The following is a 20,699-nucleotide window of genomic DNA, read 5'->3' as shown; positions in this document are numbered from 1 at the left end:
CAAGTCTTTTCTAATCACTTGAGGATGTGGCATAGCGCTCTCACATGAATACTCCAAATGGAAATACAAACAGCTTCAAAGCCACTGAATTCATCTTCTCTGAACTTCACTTTTTCCCCCCTCCAGCTAAAGACGGAGTCAAGGAGCACTTAACACTTCCCGTATGATGAATACGGATGCTAGAGTTGAATTTACAACGCATGTGCAAAGACAGGATGGGAGGGACTGTCACTGTGTTTTAAGAAATGTATATATATGTAAAAACTAAGATCAGCCCGAACTTTGAAACTTGGAGGCTTGCAAACATAGATCTTCTCATACCCTAAAATTACATCCCTCGTAACACTGCCCTATTTATGCAGTGTTAGAGAAAAGTTAGGCGCCCTCTCACAACAAATAATATACCAAGTAACCAGAATTCAGATGTTTTTGTGCTTCACCTGAGCTCCATTAAATGTACTTTCCTGGTAGGAGCAGCTGCTCTATGAATTACAAACAATGAATCTTAATAAGAACCCATCAGCACACATTCAGCCTACAAGGTTATACAAGTGAGCTGCTAACGTGTTTTATGAGAACGGTAATTGATTTTACTAGCATACACCTTTGTTGAAGAAAGTTCCCTGTTATTAAAGCTAACGGCATCTGTAGGATCCATTCATCCAGCACCTCATAAACTCCCTGCCACTATGAGTAATCAGGGCCCGATGAGTGTAAAGTTAGTCATTTAGATGCCAAGAAGCCACTGATTTTTCCATCACGGCACACATACCAAAGTGCACGATAGAATTCTTTTGTTCAACTCCCATCGATTGCTTTGAGCATCGAAAATTGCATGACGCTGTAATTGTTGCCCAACACCACTGACATTAAAAAGTAAAGTCAACATAATGCCAACCTGACCCCCAGAAGAGCTTAGAATATGAGATGGGATAAAGAGATGAAGACCTGTGCTCAAATCTTTCACTTCCATACACATCTGTAGCAACCTTTTAATATTACAGACCTGTCTGCCCATCGTATATCTGTTCACGGCGGCACCAGGAAGGTCAAACAATTTGGAACCATAATCAGACCACGCAGCGGTTCGGTCCCATTTTCAGGTTTGGTCGTAGCACACAGCAGCCAATATTAAAAGATTGCATCTTTCTGTTTTAATCCGATTGCTCTGTGCCGAGCACAGAGAAATTAGAAACGCATTTGGAAAAGGCCCCAGAGCCGCAGTTCTTCCCCTTGGTCCAAAAAGATAACGTCCCTTTCTTTGTGGGATTCCATTTCACCTTCTTACCAAACATTCAGCTGCCACCTTTAATCTTCCCGCTCTCAAGATGCTCAGCTGTAGGAGGAGATAGGATGTAGGATAAGTGAAGCAATTCTTGTTGAGCGATTTAGAAAAATGTCAGGTTCTGTTAAAAATAAAGGTCACCAAAAGCTATATTTTAATGACTGCCCACTAGAAATCACGTGCCTCGCCGTCTAATTCCATGCACATGTTTGAAATGGTTCCTTTAGTACAGCCCCCGTATTAAGCAGATGATTAAATTCACGTCCGTCTGCATTAAGATGAACATTATCTTCGCTCTCCATATTACAGCATTCCTTATCTCCACCAGCTGTATTATTTATAACTATGAATAGTGGTAACACTTGAAAGCTACTGCGTTGAGTGACACTTCCAACTCTACAGGGAATGAACAATCACTTAGTAGTTTAATTATATGCATTAATAGAAGCTCGTGGCTCAAAAATGTGGCTCCGTTTTAACTTGAGATTTGCATTTTCCCCTCTCTCTTGTAAATGCTGGTCTAATTAAAACGTAATGATAGGATCTGCATTCACTGACACTTACAATGGCCTACTGACCCAGAAGGAGAGACCAAGCAGTGCCTCTTTACTGCATGCTGGAATAGGCTGCTTTTATTTATGTTGGTTGCTCCAAAAGTAATGCCTCCTATTTATTTCTGCGGAAACTACAACAGATACAGAGAGCACAACAACATCATTTGATAGAGAAAATTCTCATCTACAAAACACTATTTTTCAACACAGTCATCACCTCCATGTCAGATGCCATACTGTAAGATTACCTCTCTGCTGTCACTTGTCACACAGCAACAAGATGTAATGGGATATCAGTGGGCAAGTCCCTACTGCCATATGACCAACATCCACCATTGCTGCTAAGAAAGCTATTGCTACTCTGGAGCAGCTCTGCTGAGAGGAGAGCTGAGAGAGCTGGGGCTGCTCAGCCCAGAGCAGGGATCCCACCATGGCCATAAATCCCTACAGGAGGTGCAAAGTGACAGAGATGGGCACAACCTGGAGCCCAGGAGCAGCCCATCAGCAGCACTGCTGTGCTGGGTGGTGCCAGAGCCCCAGCACAGGGAGCGGAGAGCAGTGGGGGCTTCTCCTGGTGGGATCTCCCACAGCTGCTGGCCTTGGAACTGGGCACCCTGCTCTGGATGACCCTGCTGGGGCTGGCAGGGACCAGAGGGATACAAAGGTGCCTCCAGCCCCCAACTATGCCATAACTCTGCAAATACCTTCTGCGCTAAGCTAGCCAAGCCTATGTGGACACAGAGACAATGCAGAACACACAGTGACAATAAGGCAGATCAGTCTGCTTCAAAAGACAAAAGCAAATGCTCAGGTATTTCACCTATGGCAAGTTGGAGCTTGTTCTGCTGAGTGTGCACACCCACACTTCACGGTATCTTTAACAGGCACTTATCTTAAATACATATAATTAAAAGACAATTGAAATATTTTTCTAATATAACCTTGGGAATTTCCAAACTTTCTTTGGGTTTATATAAAAACGGCACGCACAGAAATTACACGTGCCAAATCACAGCAGCACAGAACAGCAGGGGTTGGAAGGGACCTCTGGAGATTCCCCCAATCCAACCCTCTGTGCTGTAGGTTCCCTACAGCAGGTTGCACAGAAAAGCATCCAGGCAGGTTCTGAATGTCTCTAGAGAAGGAAATGTGAGACCCATGAGGTACAGGAGTGTTACCCATCCTCAGTTCTTCAGGGGCTTGACTCCATGCTCATCCAATCCTTCTTGCTGTGTCACTGATGCCTGATGGAAATACAGTACCACGAGGCAACATCCCTAATTAACCTCCCCTTAAACAAATACACTGACATACACATAAATGCAGATAAATATGACAAAGAATCCCTATAAAACTGATTCAAATCGAGGCAGGCCTAAAGCTGAAAGGAACCACGTCAAAGGAACCACGTCACTTGTGCTTGATGGCTGCACTCACAACAAAACCTACAGATGTGGCCATGGGGCAAAAAGGTTCCAAAGCTGATGATCCCAACTTCCAGCTGTCCGGAGGGCAGCTGTAAAGCATTCTGTCATGAAGAGAACAAAGCCCATTTTCCAGTTGATTGTTATAATTTTCCTGCCTATTGACAGCTATGTAATAAAACCTTTTTCTGTTCCGGACATATTCAGGCTTTCAAATTTCACCATATTTTGTAAAATACGATTTTTGGGAACTACTAAGCTGTAGTAAACAGTGCCGTAATGCCCAATGTAGCTGCTACAAAAGGTCAGTTCTGTGAAGATGATTAACACCTTCCTTAGCTCACCTGTCTGCCAATTTCTACAAGAATGGTATACAGTAACACCTGAAGAAAGAAGCACATTGGAGCACACTGGAGCAGAGTAGTAAATTTCTTGCACATTCATTTTGCTTTGTCTTTGAATCCTGGCAGGTACAGGCTTGCAATAGTAAAGAATTTTATCAGCAGGACATCACAGAGGACCCTGATATCTCACACTGAACTACTACAGTAGCTCAAGTTAAATGTACTTTTTAGTTGCCACTAAACAGAGTAACCACACACCTACCTGAGGCTGTTCTGTAACACCTCATACGCAGACTTTGAGTTCCAAATCAGAAAAGTGGATGTGCCTGCCAACGTCCAGAGCAAACACCATAAAAGATGCTCTAATTCACCCTTCAAGGTGCAGGAAGCTGTTATTCCTTCACCTTCCCTGGTAGCTTCAAAAACACAACCTACACAGAGTCCTTCAGGTTGGAGAAGACCACTCAGATCCCCAAGTCCAACCCCAGCCCACCCTCCCCAATGCCCACTGCCCACGTCCCTCAGTGCCACATCCCCATGGTTCTGGAGCACCTCTATGGACAGTGACCTCACCACGTCCCTGGGTAGCTGTGCCACTGCATCACTGCTTCATATGAGGAGAAATGTTTCCTAATATCCTAATCCCCGTATTGGTTGGATATACTAAAGGGAACTTATCCAGCAGTGTCTAACACAAGTCAGACATGTAGTCAGCATGAGTAAGAAAGCATTATAACATCAAACAAAGAAACAAACGGCTCTTCCTTGGGGTCCAACATCGCAATGATAGTGGAGACAAACTAATTTTCAGTAGCATTTAGTCTACAGATGAGACGTTGCCTTCAGTAAGTTATTTACCAGCGCTGTGAACCTCAGTGTCACAAATACCCTAACTCTACACACAGCACAGGGAACTGCTGCTGCCACGTGAACAAGGAAAACCTGACTGCCATCCTGTACCTCCCAGAGTCACTTTTATCCCTGGTTTGGATCTACAGGTTGCCTCCTGCCTAACGCTCTGCTGGATAGTCGCGCTCTGCGTGATCCTTGTCTGTGACAGTCCCAGGCACTGCAATACAACTCAATAATAAAAGAGACATTTAACATTTGGAAGACGCCTTGGGCATCAACAGCACGACCTTGGAGCACGGTTCTGACTCCTGAACACCGTACCTACGTGAACACCAGACAAGACTCTCCAGATTGTGCTCACCGCACCGAGCAGCCCCATCTGCTCCATCTTGCAGGTGCTCCAAGTGACTCTCCATTTATTACGCAGTTTTGGAGAAACCCATGAGAATACCTCAATCAATTTGCTGTGAAGTTTCACCTTCACTTTTACCAAGCACAGGACTCTGGTCTTCATGTTTCTGGGAGGGTCAGCTTTCCCCTAGGGCTAAGTACAGGAAATAAAGCATTTTTCATTGTCTTAAATTAGTACACAAGTTCTGCAACACAGATCACTTTAAAGAATGTCTTCTACCCGAAAAATCATTGAGACCAGCAACTCTACAGTGTTTTGGACAATCTAATTCTCCTTCATTAGAACTCTCCTTTCCATAACAAGCGCCAATACAACCGTGCGCTCTCTCCCACTCCGCGCAGCCCTACAAAACATTCTCCCTGTTACCGTGTTCACAGCAAAACCACTCTGGTTTTCCAGTATGCTTAAGAGAAAAGAGAACCCTTTAGGATTTAATTTGGACTTCACATGGTTTGCCCACCCTGGTGGTAAGCTTGCTGCTGCCGAGTTGTGCTGAAATACATATCTTACTGAGCGATTGCCTCAACGCCTGGAAAATCTGCACTCCCCACTCAAGACGCGTCATGTTATGTATTCCTTTCCATTTGGCTTTATGTTCCCAGACATATGCTCGTTATTGACTTCAGCAGCAAGGGGCCTTAGCGAAAGAGCCCCAGAAAACAACTGCAGAATGCTGGCTTAAAAACCGCCACTTGAACAGACAGAGTAACCGCATGAGCCTACGCAACCCGCAGTTGTTGGGGGATGAAGCGCCAAAATGGCCTTTTAGTTCGGGTAGAAAAAGGGTCTCATCTGTACCTTCATATTTAGCAGAAGCTTTTTCTGAATGGGAGGCTATTATAAAGATAGCAGTGGTTATTATCATAACTTTTATGGCCAGCACGCTGCAGGAAATTGCGTGTGTGGACAAAATACTAATTCAGAAAGACAAAGGAAGCAATCCAAGACCCATAATAAGCGCGGCTTTTCCCCGCAGAGCCTTGCAAGTTCATCATATTCATACAAAGTCGTAACAGCATGCACTGTCAGTGCAATGCAATGGGCTTAAGACTGCGCTGCCCCTGAGATCCTCACCCACTGCATTCTGCAGTTTGGGACATACACGTTACGTGTGGGTCCCCCAGGTGATGCAGAAGAGAAGAGACCAGTTGGACTGCTCAGTTGGTTCTGTTCCTGCACATCGTCACACACAGCGCTGCAGCTTTACCTCTCACTTATTCCTTGTTTTGCACATAACCAAAGAGCAAAACCTGGTGTGTTTCAGAGACAGCGTACCCAGAGCTGCTGCAAACACACCCAGTGAGCAAATGAAAGTTGCTTCCACGCAGACACTGGAGAGGGAGAGCAGCTTTGTGCACACAATTTGACCATCTGCAGAAGCAGGCACACACTGGGCCTTTCTCTGGGTATTTTATCCACAGAAATATCAGCGCAATTATCTGTGACAACAGCTTCTAAACATAGCCTGTTCCTTACTACCACGATCCCCATTAACATAAATATGACCACAACGTTGGCCATCGCTCGTGGAACTAGAACTGGTTCCAAAGTGAAGAGCTTTCTTCTTCTAACATTTAGTAAAGCTCCAGGAGAAGCTCCAGGAGCTGCTTCAGAAGGGCTGATGGTTAAACAGCTCCTAATCTGTTTCTGCAAATGTGCCCACAAAAGAAAAAGCAACAGAAGTTTTGGAGGTAATGCTGGTTACCTGCCAGCAGTGGTGCTTCAATGAGATGCTTAGTAGGAATTGAAAGGAAAATCGTTTACCCCACTAAACATTTCAGAGCTATATTTAAAAACACAGATAATTGTCTTCCCAAATGAGTGGAAAAAAAAAAAATAAAAATCAATGGAGATCAGCAGCCTACCTATTTTTTTTATTACAGTTATTAAAAGCTCCTGATAGAGTTGTAATATATTACCTTCATTATGAATTTCGGCTCCTTAATAAAAATGAAAGCCCTCGGGAAAACCATCTCCTTATTTACAGCTAAAGGTGATACAACAGTATTTAAAGTTTTACAACACCAAATAGATGAGAATGAGAAGGAACAGCCATCACCTCACTCAGCCATTCTTTTTCTCCCTGACGTTCAACACAGCAAAATGAGGCTGCAGCCTCCTGCTTACCGAAGCTCGGATTCATCGGGCACTTCACTAAAGTGAGTCTATTTCTGAGAAGTGCTTATTTAGCAATTCCTTTAGGATAAAAAAAATACAGCCTGACACATGACTGTAAGAAAAGGATGATTTTTTTATCGGACCAAAATAATCCAGTGACTGTGTTTTATTTAAAGATTCAAGAATGGCTCTACTGAATGGAACCAAATCCCTTCAGTCCGATGTTCGTCCCCAGCACTGAGCAGTAATGGGCCCTTCCTGAACTCTGACCCTCATACATTTATTTAGATGAGACTTTGGATGGAAAGACTGAAGTCAAAAGGCTTCCTCAAGGATTTCCTCAATGAAATAAACAGTTTTTCAGCATGGAGGGACCAATGTTACGTTTCCAACCAGCATCTCCTAACTTTATGCAATGCACGTCTTCAGAGCTGGAAGGTTCTGCCAATGGCTTGCTGTGACATCTCTCACGCTTGAAATTTCTCATCTCAGGTTGGATATTAAGAACAATTCCTTCTTGTAAAGAGCAGTGATGCAATGGCACAGCTGCCCAGGGAGGTGGTGGGGTCACCATCCATGGAGGTGTTCCAGAACTGTGGGGATGTGGCACTGAGGGATGTGGGCTGTGGGCATGGGGTTGGGGTGGGTTGGGGTTGGACATGGGGATCTGAGAGGTCTTTTCTAACCTTAACAATGTTATGATCCTATGATCTTTGGGTCCTCCTCCCTGTTCTTTTCCTTTATGCAGGCCTTCAAAGTCATTTGAGATGCGCTTGCAGCCATCTCTCACAAAGCACCAAGAGGAACTGCAACAGCAAACCGTGCCTTGGCAAAGGTCATAAAATAAAGGCAAACACAGCAACACATCCTGCACTAACACATGTTACTACCTTAGCAGTATTTATTATACAACAGATACAGTTTGTTGGTTACACTATTGTCTCTCAGTGACTCTGCAGATACAGAACAAGGAATTAGCAACGGTATACTGGGAATTCTTCAGCCTCCTAAAGTTTCTGCTTCAATCCTAAAGTTCTGCTTGGTAGCCCTGTTGGCAAGTGTGATTCATGAATCCTCCCAACCATTTACCCCTAGAGTCACCTCATCTCTCTCGTGCTACAAGAGCAGAGCTGAGTGTTTATCGTGTTCCACAGAATGAGGTGTCTGCTCTGGTAACAATTCCATTATTCCCGCTGAGCCCTTGATTTATTCTAGCTATTATTCTAATTATTTTCTCCGACCACCTGCTACGTGAGGCACTGCAAAGCGGTCTTATCTGTTCTGCTCGCGTTTGCCAACAGTGAGCAGCGGAGTGTGCGTGTGGCTGCTTGTGCACGCATGTGGGCACGCTACCTCCCTTCCTGGCACAAGGATACGGGTGGTGAGAGGAAGCAGAGCATGCTGCCTCCTGCGGCGTCTTTCTGTGGTTGGAATGCAGCGAGAAGACCTGAAGTGGAAAGGAAATCCTCGGAGGCTATAAAAAGAATCAGTGGTAATGGGGGGAAAAAAGGGATAAGGGGGAAGGAGGGTGGAGAAGCACAAGGTAGCTGAGACACAGAGCTGGCGCATCCACTCTGGTTAAGAAAAAAAGGAGAAAAGAACATAATAATCTTCATAATGAAGGCAGACAGAAAGCCACCCACCTGCCACTCACTGTCAAAGAGAGAATACATACATACACCGAAAGGCAGATCTAATATATTGAGTCCTATCCATAAATTACAGTTCTAAACAATTATGAATATGCTTTTCAGGAACGCAGTTGCTCTACACAAACAAAACTTTGATATGCCGGCAAAAGAGTAACTGACCTCATTGTTGGGTGCGAGCAGCAGGTTACACTTCCAAATCAATAGGTCATGAGGGACAGAAGCAATGTTACTCCTGACACCGTAATTGCCTGTTCAATTTGAAGAAGCACCCAGTATTTTTAGTACGCAGTCAGCACAATCAGCAAGTTATTATCTTCCCAAGAGAAACCTCTATCCTTAATATATCAACTGGTTATGAAGGCAGTGTTTAGACCTTCTAAAGTCATCTCGGTTCCTTTTTGTCCTACCTTTCCCTGCTCTGAAAAGCACATGGCTAGAAAAGAAGTTAGCATCGCAGCAAATACATTTCTAGACCTAGTTAGAAATACCACGCAAGCAAAAATCGGTAGGGATCCTCGACCAGGTGCAGCTGTCTTTGTCCCTCCAAAATTACAAGCATCTCATAGCAAGATAAAGATCTTTGTGAAGCAGAGGAATAAGCAATCCCAATCTGTGTAACACAGCACTACTCCACTGATGAGCAGCTCAGGACTCTTGCATGAACGCAACAGATGCTCTCCATTTGGTTCCTCTGTTTGTTATCACAGTATTTTTTTATGCAATGGAAGTGTCCAAATATTAACCAGCAGGAGATAACATTTAGACAGCACAACATAAAAATAAGCTGTTTTTAACAAATTAAAACTATGACATAAAATGTTGGGGTAGGAGATGGAGAATGTACTTTGCCGGGGATTCAGCCAGACAGAAGCAACTACAATCTGCTGGGCACTTCTCTTATGTTTGCCAGAGCAGGGAAAAACAAAAGAAAACAAACGGTCCTTCTCTCTTAAGACAAAAGATCTTTCAAAAAGAAGTTATAAAACATTTAAGGCAGGTTGAGAAGCACCGAGAATTTGTAACAGAAAACATGCCTGCTTTACCACTCCATCTTGAAACACGTCACAGTGATCCACAACCTCTCCCCTCTTGTCCCCTGCAGCTTCATTTTGCGAAGCACACGCTGATCACCCACCTCACAGCTGCCCTCTTTCATGCAGGTCTCCCCTCACCCCACACGTGGGTTTCTGCTCTCCTTCCTCAGATTTCCCTCTCTTTAAAACAACACGGCTATAACTCTTCATGTTGCTGTGATCTCTCAGCCCTCCTCCAGCAGCCCGCCTCTTCGAGTCCTATTTCTTCTCCTCACTCTGCAGCATTCACATTGCTACTTGAGGGCTTTATCCTCCACACTGATTACTCATCCTCCAGCTCCTCACCTCTACACTCACTGGCAGCCAATCTTAATTTGATCTGCGAGTCCCCGCTTCAAATTTCTGAACTCATTAACGTGGCTGTCGTTTGAGCTGATCACCCCATCACCTTCTCTGCATTCCTGAATCCCCCTCCTAAGCTATCACCAGGTCTTCCTTTTCCATTGCTTCACATTTCTCTTTCCTGGTCCTCCAGCCAATTCCAGTCCCTCATCCCAAACTTCTGACCTCATCTTACCCCTTCTTCCCTGTGGTCTGATTTTTGGGTGGTCCTGTGTGGAGCCTGGAGTTGGACTCAATGTTCCTTACAGGTCCCTTCCAACTCGGAGAATTCCATGATTCTCTGATACTTCCTTTTCTAAGAACATCGATTTCTTAATTCTCCTCATGTCTCACTCCTTGCTCGGCCTTGCTGTCCCTCCTGGTCACAACATGTGAATTCCTTCCTTCCATGTCCCAGAACTGGCACACTATCAGCACAGACGTGTTTCCAGTACCTAAAACTGTGATCTCTTTTGCAAATGTATTCTAAATGAGCTGATCTTCTCCACTTTGCTTTCTACTCTTATTTTTCTATGCTAAGCTCTATCTGCTTGAGGGCAGGAAGGCCCTACAGAGGGATACGGACAGGCTGATTGATGTGCTGAGGCTAATCAATATGAGCTTCAGCACGGTCAGTGGGCGTGGTGGGGTGGGTTGGGGTTGGTGATCTTTGAGGTCTTTTCCAACTTGAATGATTCTACAATTTTAAGACCTTCCCAGATTTCCTTTAATGCCTTCTCAAAAAATTCCTGCCTTTTCACCATGTTCTTACCTTCTCTTCCTGAGGACTTTGCCTTCTGCATCTTCTATTTCTGCAACAACTGCCCTTATTAAATGGATGAAGCACAGCATGGCACCACCCTGACAAGCAGGGCAGCCCTTCAGCTGCACAGCCTGGGAGCAGCTGAGCATCACACAAAGCCATACCTTTGAAACAGACTCCCGGAAAAATACTTCCCCAAAGCTCCTGCACTAAAGCAGGAGTGACTCCAGATTCTACAGTGAAAAAGCCTCAGTCACTTATCACGGATAAGCAGCAAAGAATAATGATGGTTAAATAAAATAACGCTTTCCATAGAAGCTTGTAATTCTGCTTTAAATAATTCCTCCCTCTCTAGTTTTACATCTTGCAAATACTTGGGATTACTGCATTTGTTCTCTTTGCTGAGTCTTATCCAAGGTTAGCTCTTTAAATCTTTCAGTCAGAACTGCTGTTCTTCCATCATAAATCCTCCCCAGCCTAATGCAACCTCACTAAAGACAGATCCATCAAAGAAACCAGGACTATGGTTGCAACCTCACAAGATACTGAGTCAGACTTTGCCATACCCTTCAGCACAAACAATTACATGACAACATGGCTAATTGGATGCCCACTGTTACGTTCCATCTCCTCCTGCACTGTAAGAGAATAATCCAGAAGCCAAGAGAACCTGAGGCAGGAATTTTGAGTTAACTTTCAGCTCTGTCGCTGGCTGCACCCCTAGTTCTGTGAGCATCACTTTATGGCTCTGCCCCAGCCTCTCACACTGCCACATGAAAGCAGTATTTCCTAAGTGCTGTGGCACTGTGACACCGACACGCTCAAGGAATTCTGCACAAAACTACTTACAAGAAGTGCCCGCTGCAGGTTCCAGAATGTCCTCCCTGCGCTGAACTGCTGCCCATTGGATTGCTCCTTTCTAAACCTACCTCTCTGCAGCACCCCATGAAAGCCCACTGTTTCCTGCCTGCACTTTTAAACAATATATTCCATTGCACTGATAGCTTTTCAGTGCCAGAAGGCACCTAGTCTGACTTTGCACAGAAATATACCTGCATTGTGACTGCAATTTCTGCACTATTTTAGAAGGACGATGAATTTGGACTTTACAGTAATGAGATCATGACAAAAAATCGGCATTATCAGATAAAGTGGTTAATTCCCTACAACGTTTACCATTTGCTCTTTCATTTCTCATTTCAATCTCCCTATAGATAATTTTAAAATTTTCTTCCACATCATTGAAAAAGACATTGAACAGCACCGAGCCAGGAACAGAGTTGCTATATAATACACCTATACACTCTATTTTGCAATTAATTACCTTGGAGATAATACGCTTTTAACTGTGAAAGAGGTACTGTTCTAAAGCCAAGGCAAGAAAACCAAACTAGGAGAAAAGTAAGAGCCTTAGTTAATATCAGGAGAGCTCTGCTCCACAGAGACCTGAGTGACTCAGTCTTTCGTGAGGCAGGGATATAATTTTCTGGATGAAGTAGTTCAACAAATCTTTCTTACCATCCACCTTCAAAAATGAATTTTAAATTGTTTGTCCTTAAGAAACAATTCTGGCCTCGACTGTAACTAGTAGCTGAGCTAAGAAAGAAAGAAGGCATTAGATGGAACAAACCAGAAACTCTGGGTTATCCTGAGCCATACTCACAACAAATTGGTCGGTGTCCCTTTCAAGCCCCATGTTTGGTAAATCAGGCATCATGTGTGCCACCACTTTGAAGCCAGCATCCTTGGCTAAGTGGAACGACTCGCACACAGCCTTCACGGTGTGACCTCTGGGAAGAGAGAAAAAGAGAGATTCAGAGCCCCGAGCAGCCAAGACAGGCAGCACAAAACCACAGACAGGAAGACCTATTTTGACATATTTAATTCAGATTATTCTCTAGGAAGTGAGCACGGATGAGTTTTATCATCAGTCTACCACCATTCAAGTCTTGGAACACGGCTTCTACTACAATAAACTAAACTAAGGGCAAACAGTTAGTCTAGTTTGCTGCTTCTTTAGCAGGTGAACCACCCTAAGGCTACAAATTCCCAAACTACAGCTTGAGGAACTTCTGTGAGCTGCTGAAATTCACTCTGTGCAGCAATGACACCAGGAGATGCCACAGCAGGAGCACACTGTGCTGAGAACAACATACAATCAAAACAAAAGTATCAGAACAGGAAAAGGGGACAGATGGGAGCTACGTAAAGCCAGCTAGTTAGAAAAGTGTTCTGCACCAGGCTGGCCAAACTCTCAAGTGCTCCCTTTAAAGAAAAGCAAACTCTTTGTGGCTTCTGAGAGATGTTAAACTTCCAAATCATAGGCTGGACTGGGAGTCTGCAAGTATCTTGAGTTCCCTGTCGCTGATATAACATCACAGGAGCTCAGATTTGCTCTGCAGGAGCTTGGCAAGAGTGGGAACGGCTGCAGGAAGAAAGGCTGAATCACACCCAGCTCATCAGCCTCAAGCAAACTCCTCTCCTTCCATCTTCCACAGTTCAGGAGACTTCTTCTGTCTACCCAAACAGAGTCACAGAATCATTAAGGTTGGAAAAGACTACTAAGATCATGAAGTCCAAGCACCCACCGTGCCCACTAACCATGGCACTAAGTGCCACATCGAGCCCTTTCTTGAAAGCCTCCATGGAGCAGTGAGAATCACTGAACTGCCCCATGGAGGTTCCCACCTCAGGTGACCAGCCTTCCCATGATGGAAACAAGTCCTTGTTTCCAATCTTGCCCAGTTCCAGACTCTTCCAGCACTGGCTGACATCTCTGGAGACTCCTATCTGTCAGTATCTGACACTTCCTTTCTCTTCCATTCACCATTTCCTAACATCACACCTTCCCACCAGTTCACTGGTGATGAACTTAGTGGTTTTTTCCAACCTTAATGATTCCATGAACAGCTACTTCTCCGGTTTTAAGTATCTTTCCCTCTTTGTCCCTAACCACATATTCCGCCTCTGTTAAACCTCTACCTGTAGTTCGATGACTGTAGTTTTATTAATGATATTTTTTCAGAAGTATTACAGTATTTTTCTGAGACTGTTCAAGGACAGAATTACTCAAGACCTTGAGTAGCCTGAGGGGAGTAAATGGGAGACTTGCTTCATAAATAAAAATTATTTTCTTATTAGAAGCGGAATCTGAGCTGCATCAATAACTTGATTATTTGATGCCTAGATCTGTTCTTGAATATTTTTTCTGCCTCACAGCCACCCAAGGCACTCAAAAACCTCACTAATGACTTATGGAACATAATAGAAAGTAATTTCCAAACAGTTAGCCTAATTGGTTGTAATCTGACATTTTGCTACGAGCAAAATATTACAAGTTTGAGGCAAAACACATCCCCCACAAAGTAGAAGAACAGAAGCAAAATGAGGTCATTTCAAAAGAAAGAGAAACTTGCATCACCCTCCTCCAGGAGCTCACTCCAATACATTGTTCAAGAACATAGGAGCAAGATGCATGAATGACAGCCTGTATTTCGTCTGCCCTGGGAGAGCCTGCAAAGGCTTTGAGGAAATCTGCAAGCAGGATTGAAAAACACCGAAAACCTTTAGAAATGTAATTCTATACAAGATTATTTCTGAGTGAAATAGTAATATACAACTTCATTGTTCCTCTGGTTCATCAGCAGGAAAGCAAGGGTTCATTAGGCAATTCACAAGCCAGAAGTGACATAAAGCTTTGAATGATTTATGGCATCAGCTCTGATCTAGCACGCTGTAGGAAAGCTGAAGATGACTGCAGTGAGAGCTAAGTGGAGCTTCACAGTTCTGCTTCAGGACAGGACATCTTTAAAAGGAGCTTGTGAAAAAAGAAGCTTAAGAGAAATGATTTGCTAAATTTATGATGTGTCAGTAGTACCCATTAGCAGATACATCCAGCCTAAGAGAGAGATCTAGCCAAATTCCCTAGCATGGATCTTTTCCTTTGGAAAGCTCTGACATCTACAGGAGAAAAGCACTACCTATAAGTGTTAACTGCTAACTCTTGGGCCGCCCAATAAATGGACATTCCTCTCTACTGGGTCCTGTAGTCTGACTGCTTCATAGCAGTGATTTCCTGCACCTCCACAAACAAGCGAAACTACAACTAAACCCACAGGAAGAAACTCATTTCAGACTCTTTCTTTAAGGCTCTAAAAGAAAATGTCCAGCATTTACAGTTTTGCACTACTGCCTTAAAGGTGAGTATTAACAAAAATGTGTTCTGCTTATTGAACCACGCTCTACATGTCATTATGCATGATTACGGTTATCAAAGGTCTTTGCTAAGTGACTGGAATACACAATAAGGAGGAAGGCGAGTTGTACGAGTGTCAGAAGTGAAGAAACAATCAAGAGAAGAATCACTTCTTTCAAAATATCTACTGAATTATCAGACTTGCAGTGGGGAACAAAAAGATGAGCTTTCTTGCCTGTAAGGGATGGAATGAAGAATGTGTTGCGCAGACTCCTACGTAGGACAGCTGTGCTTTTGGCTACAGGTCAAAGATTATGAGGAATAAATCACAAGCTTCCTGTGAACATATTTTGCCATTCCTAAAAATCCTGTATACCTAGGATGACTGTGGTTAATCCGTCAATAGGTGCTGGTTCTGATTGTGTCTCATTCCTCTATACTTGCCAGTGTCACCTCTCCAATAAGGTATCTGGTACAGAGAAGAGGCTGCTGGCTAGCAAAGGACCTACAGTAGATTATACCACATCGTATCTACTCAAGACTAAAAGCTGTGAATTACGTAGGACAAGAACTACAAGCTCTCTCCGGGCATATTTTCTACTTCACAATGCTGCATTTATTTATGAAGCAATAAAAAAGGGAAAAAAAACCAACAAAAATGAGAGACATATACACTACAGGAGGAGATCATAAGTTTAAAATAAAATATCACAAACCTCTGTTTTTTCCTCAAGCCATGGTCTACACAACAGCAAAACAAATTCCATGAGTCCACTGCAGTTCATTATTTGTTTCTTTACAGACACATGGAAACGAGTGTTTCGATATCAATCTTAAATGGGTGTGCAAACAAACGGGTTAAGGTTTGCTTCCAGAAAGCAAGCAATGAGCGGAAAAAGCTCCTTCCCACCTGTTGGTGTCCCTGGCCACGTCCTCATACACACTCTGCACTCCAATCTCCAGCCTCGTGCAGCCATAGGACAGCATGTCGCTCAAATGGCGTTTCAGGCAGTAATCTGGTCTGGTCTCTATGGTTATCCCAACGCATTTCGTCAAGCTTCGTTCAGAATACCTGCAATAAAACCATCTTCTGTTAAAACTGGAAAGTCAACAAAGCCATCCACTGTTAAAACGGGGAGCCGTGTTCTGAAAACATACCAGATGGTCCATGAAAACTATACACACCATCCCTATTTCTGAGTGAGGTGCACGCTCCCAGCTTCACTGAAGCCTAACGGTGGAACAAAACTCATTGGTAGCCTTTTCCCCCATCCACCCCATTTATCACTGGGTGTCTAACTGAGACTAATTGTTCCAGCTCCTGTAACCATCCTCTGCCGATGACAAATGGTAAGTTACTGACCTATGAGAGAATAAAACAAAAGAAAATAGGAATCCAAAGCAGACTTGAAACAAAGTTCACAACAGGAAACCATAAATCAACACAATCTCCTACATCATCAGCAGGGGTCATATTCATTTCAATATAAGAATCATTGCACTTGTCCCCAACATAGTAGTCGCCTTTCCAGCAGAATATAGTAATTGTGTAAGAGAGGACTGCAGCATAAGGAAGATATACAGCAAGATGAAAACTTCCTCATTCGGAGAGCCACGAAGATGATTAGAGGGCTGAAGGACCTCTGCTACAAAGACAGGCTGAGGGAGCTGGGCTTGTTCTGCCTGGAGAAGAGAAGGCTGCAGGGTGACCTCATTGCAGCCTTCCAGTACCTAAAGGGAGCCTATAAGTAGGAGGGGAGTCAACTCTTTACAAAGGTAGATAACGCCAGGACAAGTAGTTTTAAGTTGAGGGAGGGAAGATTTAGGTTGGATGTCAGGGGGAAGTTCTTTACTATGATAGTGGTGAGGTGCTGGAACAGCTGCCCAGAGAGGCTGTGGATGCCCCATCCCTGGAGGTGTTCGAGGCCAGGCTGGATGGTCTGCTATTAAACAGGGAGGTTGGTGGCCTTGCCTGTGGCAGGGGGGGTTTGAGCTTCTATGATCCTTGAGGTCCCTTTCAACCCAATCATTCTGTGATTCTTTTGAAGCCATTTGGAACTGCAGAGATAATCTGGGTAAATCCCAAACCTGATGTGGGCAGGATTAACAGCGACACTCCAAGAAGTGTACTGGCCTCTTTAATGGTCCCAAATGATGAAGGTCTCAGTATCCACATTAAACGTCACTGAGGACACCCTGATTAAGAGAGACGTTATGTTGATACCTGAAGGAATGCTGCACAACAAACACACAAGAATGACTAACTTCAGATCATTATTAGGTATTTTATAAGGATTCATCAACTCATTGCTGGCTCTGAACGGCTGGAAAGCTCCAGAGTTTAGTTTTCAGCATGACGGAGGTCCAGTTTGACAACAGAAAAATAGCACAAAAATCAAAAACAACTACAAAAAACAGGTAGATTCAGATCCCAGAGCAAAAATATTAACTCCATTCAGACTGATAAAGCCTAAGACATTTGGGGGGGGGTGGTGGACTACAATGGCTGTCAGAATTGGCATCTCAAAAAAGGCATAAAACATTTCAGAGTTTGTGGCTCACTAATCTGACACGCTACCAGAACATTGTTTATCATGTCAGAGAGAACACTGCCAATGTGTGATTCATTAAGAGCAGATCGAAAAAAAAATGCTCGCTTTTAAAGACATTTTGTTTCCAAATAATTTAAAAATAGAGAAGTTTTAGAGAAGGGAAAAAATAAGGTCGCCGGATAACTCACCCATGGCGCCAGATGAAATGTGCTTGTATTGAGCACCTGCAATCATGGCTACAATGATTGCATTGGGGAGGGGAGGCAAAAGTCATTATATTTTCCCCCCAGAGCAAATTTATGACAGTTATAAAATGCTGAATCCAACAAACACCAACAGACCCCAAACTATAACATCTAAGAGCAACAACAGGACGACTGGTGCCACAGCTGCAAGAAGTGGGTCTTAACTGGGTCTAGAAAAGCAACAAGAGAACTGGGGGGATGCGGCACTGATGGATGTGGTCAATGGGCACGGGGGGGGTGGGCTGGGGTTGGACTTGGTGATCTTACCGGTCATGTCCAACCTGAATAATTCTGTCATTAACAAGGAAACTAATGAGCATCTTCATATCAGTATCCTCTCTTGGTAGCAAACATTCTCAGCCTGAGCCACGTGTGCTCCAGCTCTCCCTGCACCTCGTGGGGACCCAGCAGCTTCCTTGCATGGGATCAGGACATTAACCAGGAGATGCCTGCAAAGACAGAGTTGATCCCAGCCAAGCATTGGCTTTAGGTTTAGTGCCTCTAAGACTTTACAGAACAATACTGGTAAGCAGGAAGAGTGCAGTCTAATACTCTATTTTACTAGCATAAAAGCCTGAATCGAGTGGTCCATATGTAAAGAAGACTACAGATTCCATTCAATTAACTAGAAAAGACAGGAAAACATGTGACAGTCAACCACCCGAGGGCAGTTCTGACAACACATTTTTATCATTTCCTGAACAGAGAAAATAAATTTGACTTTTGTTCTCCCTCCTCGTGACTTTTGAACTTTAAACACTCATTTGGATATTCAGCATGCTTTCCCTTTGCAAAATGAGCAGCCATTTCTGTTTGAAATTTAGTACTAAATATACTGAATGCCAGGCTCTTATAGAAAGGGCCAATGGTGAGCTACAAAAGGGAGCTCAGAGACCTGAGAGGGGCAGGAAATACTATTTAAATCCGGCTTGTGCCAGTGCAGCACCATTCTTTCTGAGAAGAAATGTTTCCTACTATCCAACGTGAACCCAAGAGTTGTCCCTCAGCTCTCTGGGAGCAGCAGATCCAGGAGAGCAGCTCTCCCAGTTGGCTCACGCAAGGTCTATTTCAACATATCACCATCATGCACTCCAGAAATCTACTAAATTAATCGTGCTCAACTATACTGCCCTTGTAGCAGGTATCAGGGTGTCAGCTCGGATTTGACGAGTTCTGTGTACCATTAAGTGCACCTATTATAATCTCTGCATCATTTTCATGCCTTTTCTCAGCACTGTCTCCAGTTTTTAAGCATTTTTGTTGCATCTGATATCAAAAACAGCCGGAGAACTTAGCAGACACACCAGTACTAAATCCAGATGGGATATAATTTGCCTATTCCTATCCAATTTTCCACTATTTATACAGTCAAGGGTAATTTGGCTGCTGAATCATACAGAAAGCTCATGATAATGTGACTTAACTCCTAAGTCTTTTCTAGATATTTCACTGCTTCTCGGAATAGAATCCTGCTCCATTCCTAGAAAAACAGCTTTACATTTTCCCATAATAAAGTACCCAGCTTGTTCATATACAACTTACTATAGGATGCAGATTTATCCCTTATTTGCCCATCTCCAGTATTGATAGCATCTGCCAACCCTCAGAAATTACTATTTTAACACAAGTATTAAACACGAGGCCCAGAGGCAAAAACAACAGAATCCTATTAGAAATCACTCAGGTCAATGAGAATAATTTTCTGCTATGCCTGTTTTGAAAACCAATGCAATCAGTGACATGTTGTTGCCTTCTCTTTCCTAATGCGAAGATATCTCACCGCAGCGAGCCAAATCTCTTGGAGAAGTTTAGGCATGTTAAACGTTCCAAAAAGCCCTGTAAGCTCACTAACAGCATACAGTAACTTATCATGATAATAGAGATGATGGATTTGCTTTTACTTAATCTTTAAAAACAACAGACATCTAGCCACATATCCTGCAGGAATGGCATGCTAGCCAAAGAGCATATTAATAGGGAACAGATGCTATCCAACTAGGCAGAGAGGCTGAAAAGCAGACATCTACAGCTCCACAAAGAGTGACTCCAGGATACTCAGTCACCAGAGGATAAGATGACCTTGACAATGGCCAAGGTGAGCAAAGCCAGCATTAACCAAAGACCAAAAGAAGAGATACAAAGCAAGGCCTAAAAATGTAGATGAACTCAACAAGTTGAGAACTCCACCCCCTCAGGATGGTCTCACAAGTCCACAAGGTCTGCAGGTTCGTTCTGGTGGTAGGATTTGTGATGTGGGTGCCTTCCAGAATCTAAGAGAGCAAAGGAATTTTGTCTTTGCAACCAACAAACACCTCGCAGCACTTCTCCTCCCATGGAACAAACTTATCTGTTACCTGTGCAATGCTGTAGAGTCCCGAGAACTGAAAGTCTGTCACGCTGCAAGAGCAATCAGAAACTAGGATAAGTGTGCAGCACAAAATGACGGGGGCAATTTTAATAACAGACCAAGCGAGGTGCTGAATTGTGCAAATCAAATAGATGCCATACAAATGAAGGAAATGAGATCCAGAAAAACCTTCAGATTAGCGCAGACATAGCTAGTTAAGTGAGTTTTCAGTGTGATTAGAGAACTGTCTGAATCAAGATGAAGTGCAGGAGAGATTATTCATTTTAATCATTAGAGAATAATTGAGTGCGTATTCAGACAAAGCTGGCACATAAAATAGAGCTTCAAATCAGAATCTGCCTCTGAAATAAGCAGGGATTTTAGATCAAAAAGTACCCACCTCTCCACCAGACGTAGCAGCCTGACACAGGGTTGCAGGTACTTTCTCGTTTAGAGGAAAAACAGATGGCAGAGCCCTGGCATAAAACAACTCATTTAACAAAGCCTCTGCTCTCCCTCGATTCAACTTTGGTCTGGAGAC

General features: G+C 43.5%; 1 protein-coding gene across 1 annotated transcript in view; it reads right to left on the bottom strand.

Moving 5' to 3' along the window:
* Positions 1-20,699, bottom strand: part of ELP3 (elongator acetyltransferase complex subunit 3) — an 81,272-nt gene that overhangs the window by 38,845 nt on the left and 21,728 nt on the right. The window contains exons 8-9 of the mRNA XM_072332243.1: positions 15,925-16,086; positions 12,483-12,609 (exon numbers count right to left, since the gene is read on the bottom strand). Of these exons, the coding sequence (XP_072188344.1) occupies positions 12,483-12,609; positions 15,925-16,086 (289 nt within the window). The remainder of the gene's footprint in view (positions 1-12,482; positions 12,610-15,924; positions 16,087-20,699) is intronic.

The sequence above is a fragment of the Excalfactoria chinensis genome, chromosome 3 (assembly GCF_039878825.1).
Source record: "Excalfactoria chinensis isolate bCotChi1 chromosome 3, bCotChi1.hap2, whole genome shotgun sequence".
Classification (NCBI taxonomy): domain Eukaryota; kingdom Metazoa; phylum Chordata; class Aves; order Galliformes; family Phasianidae; genus Excalfactoria; species Excalfactoria chinensis.
Note: the sequence above shows the minus strand (reverse complement) of the source record. Positions and strands in the feature narration are given on the sequence as shown.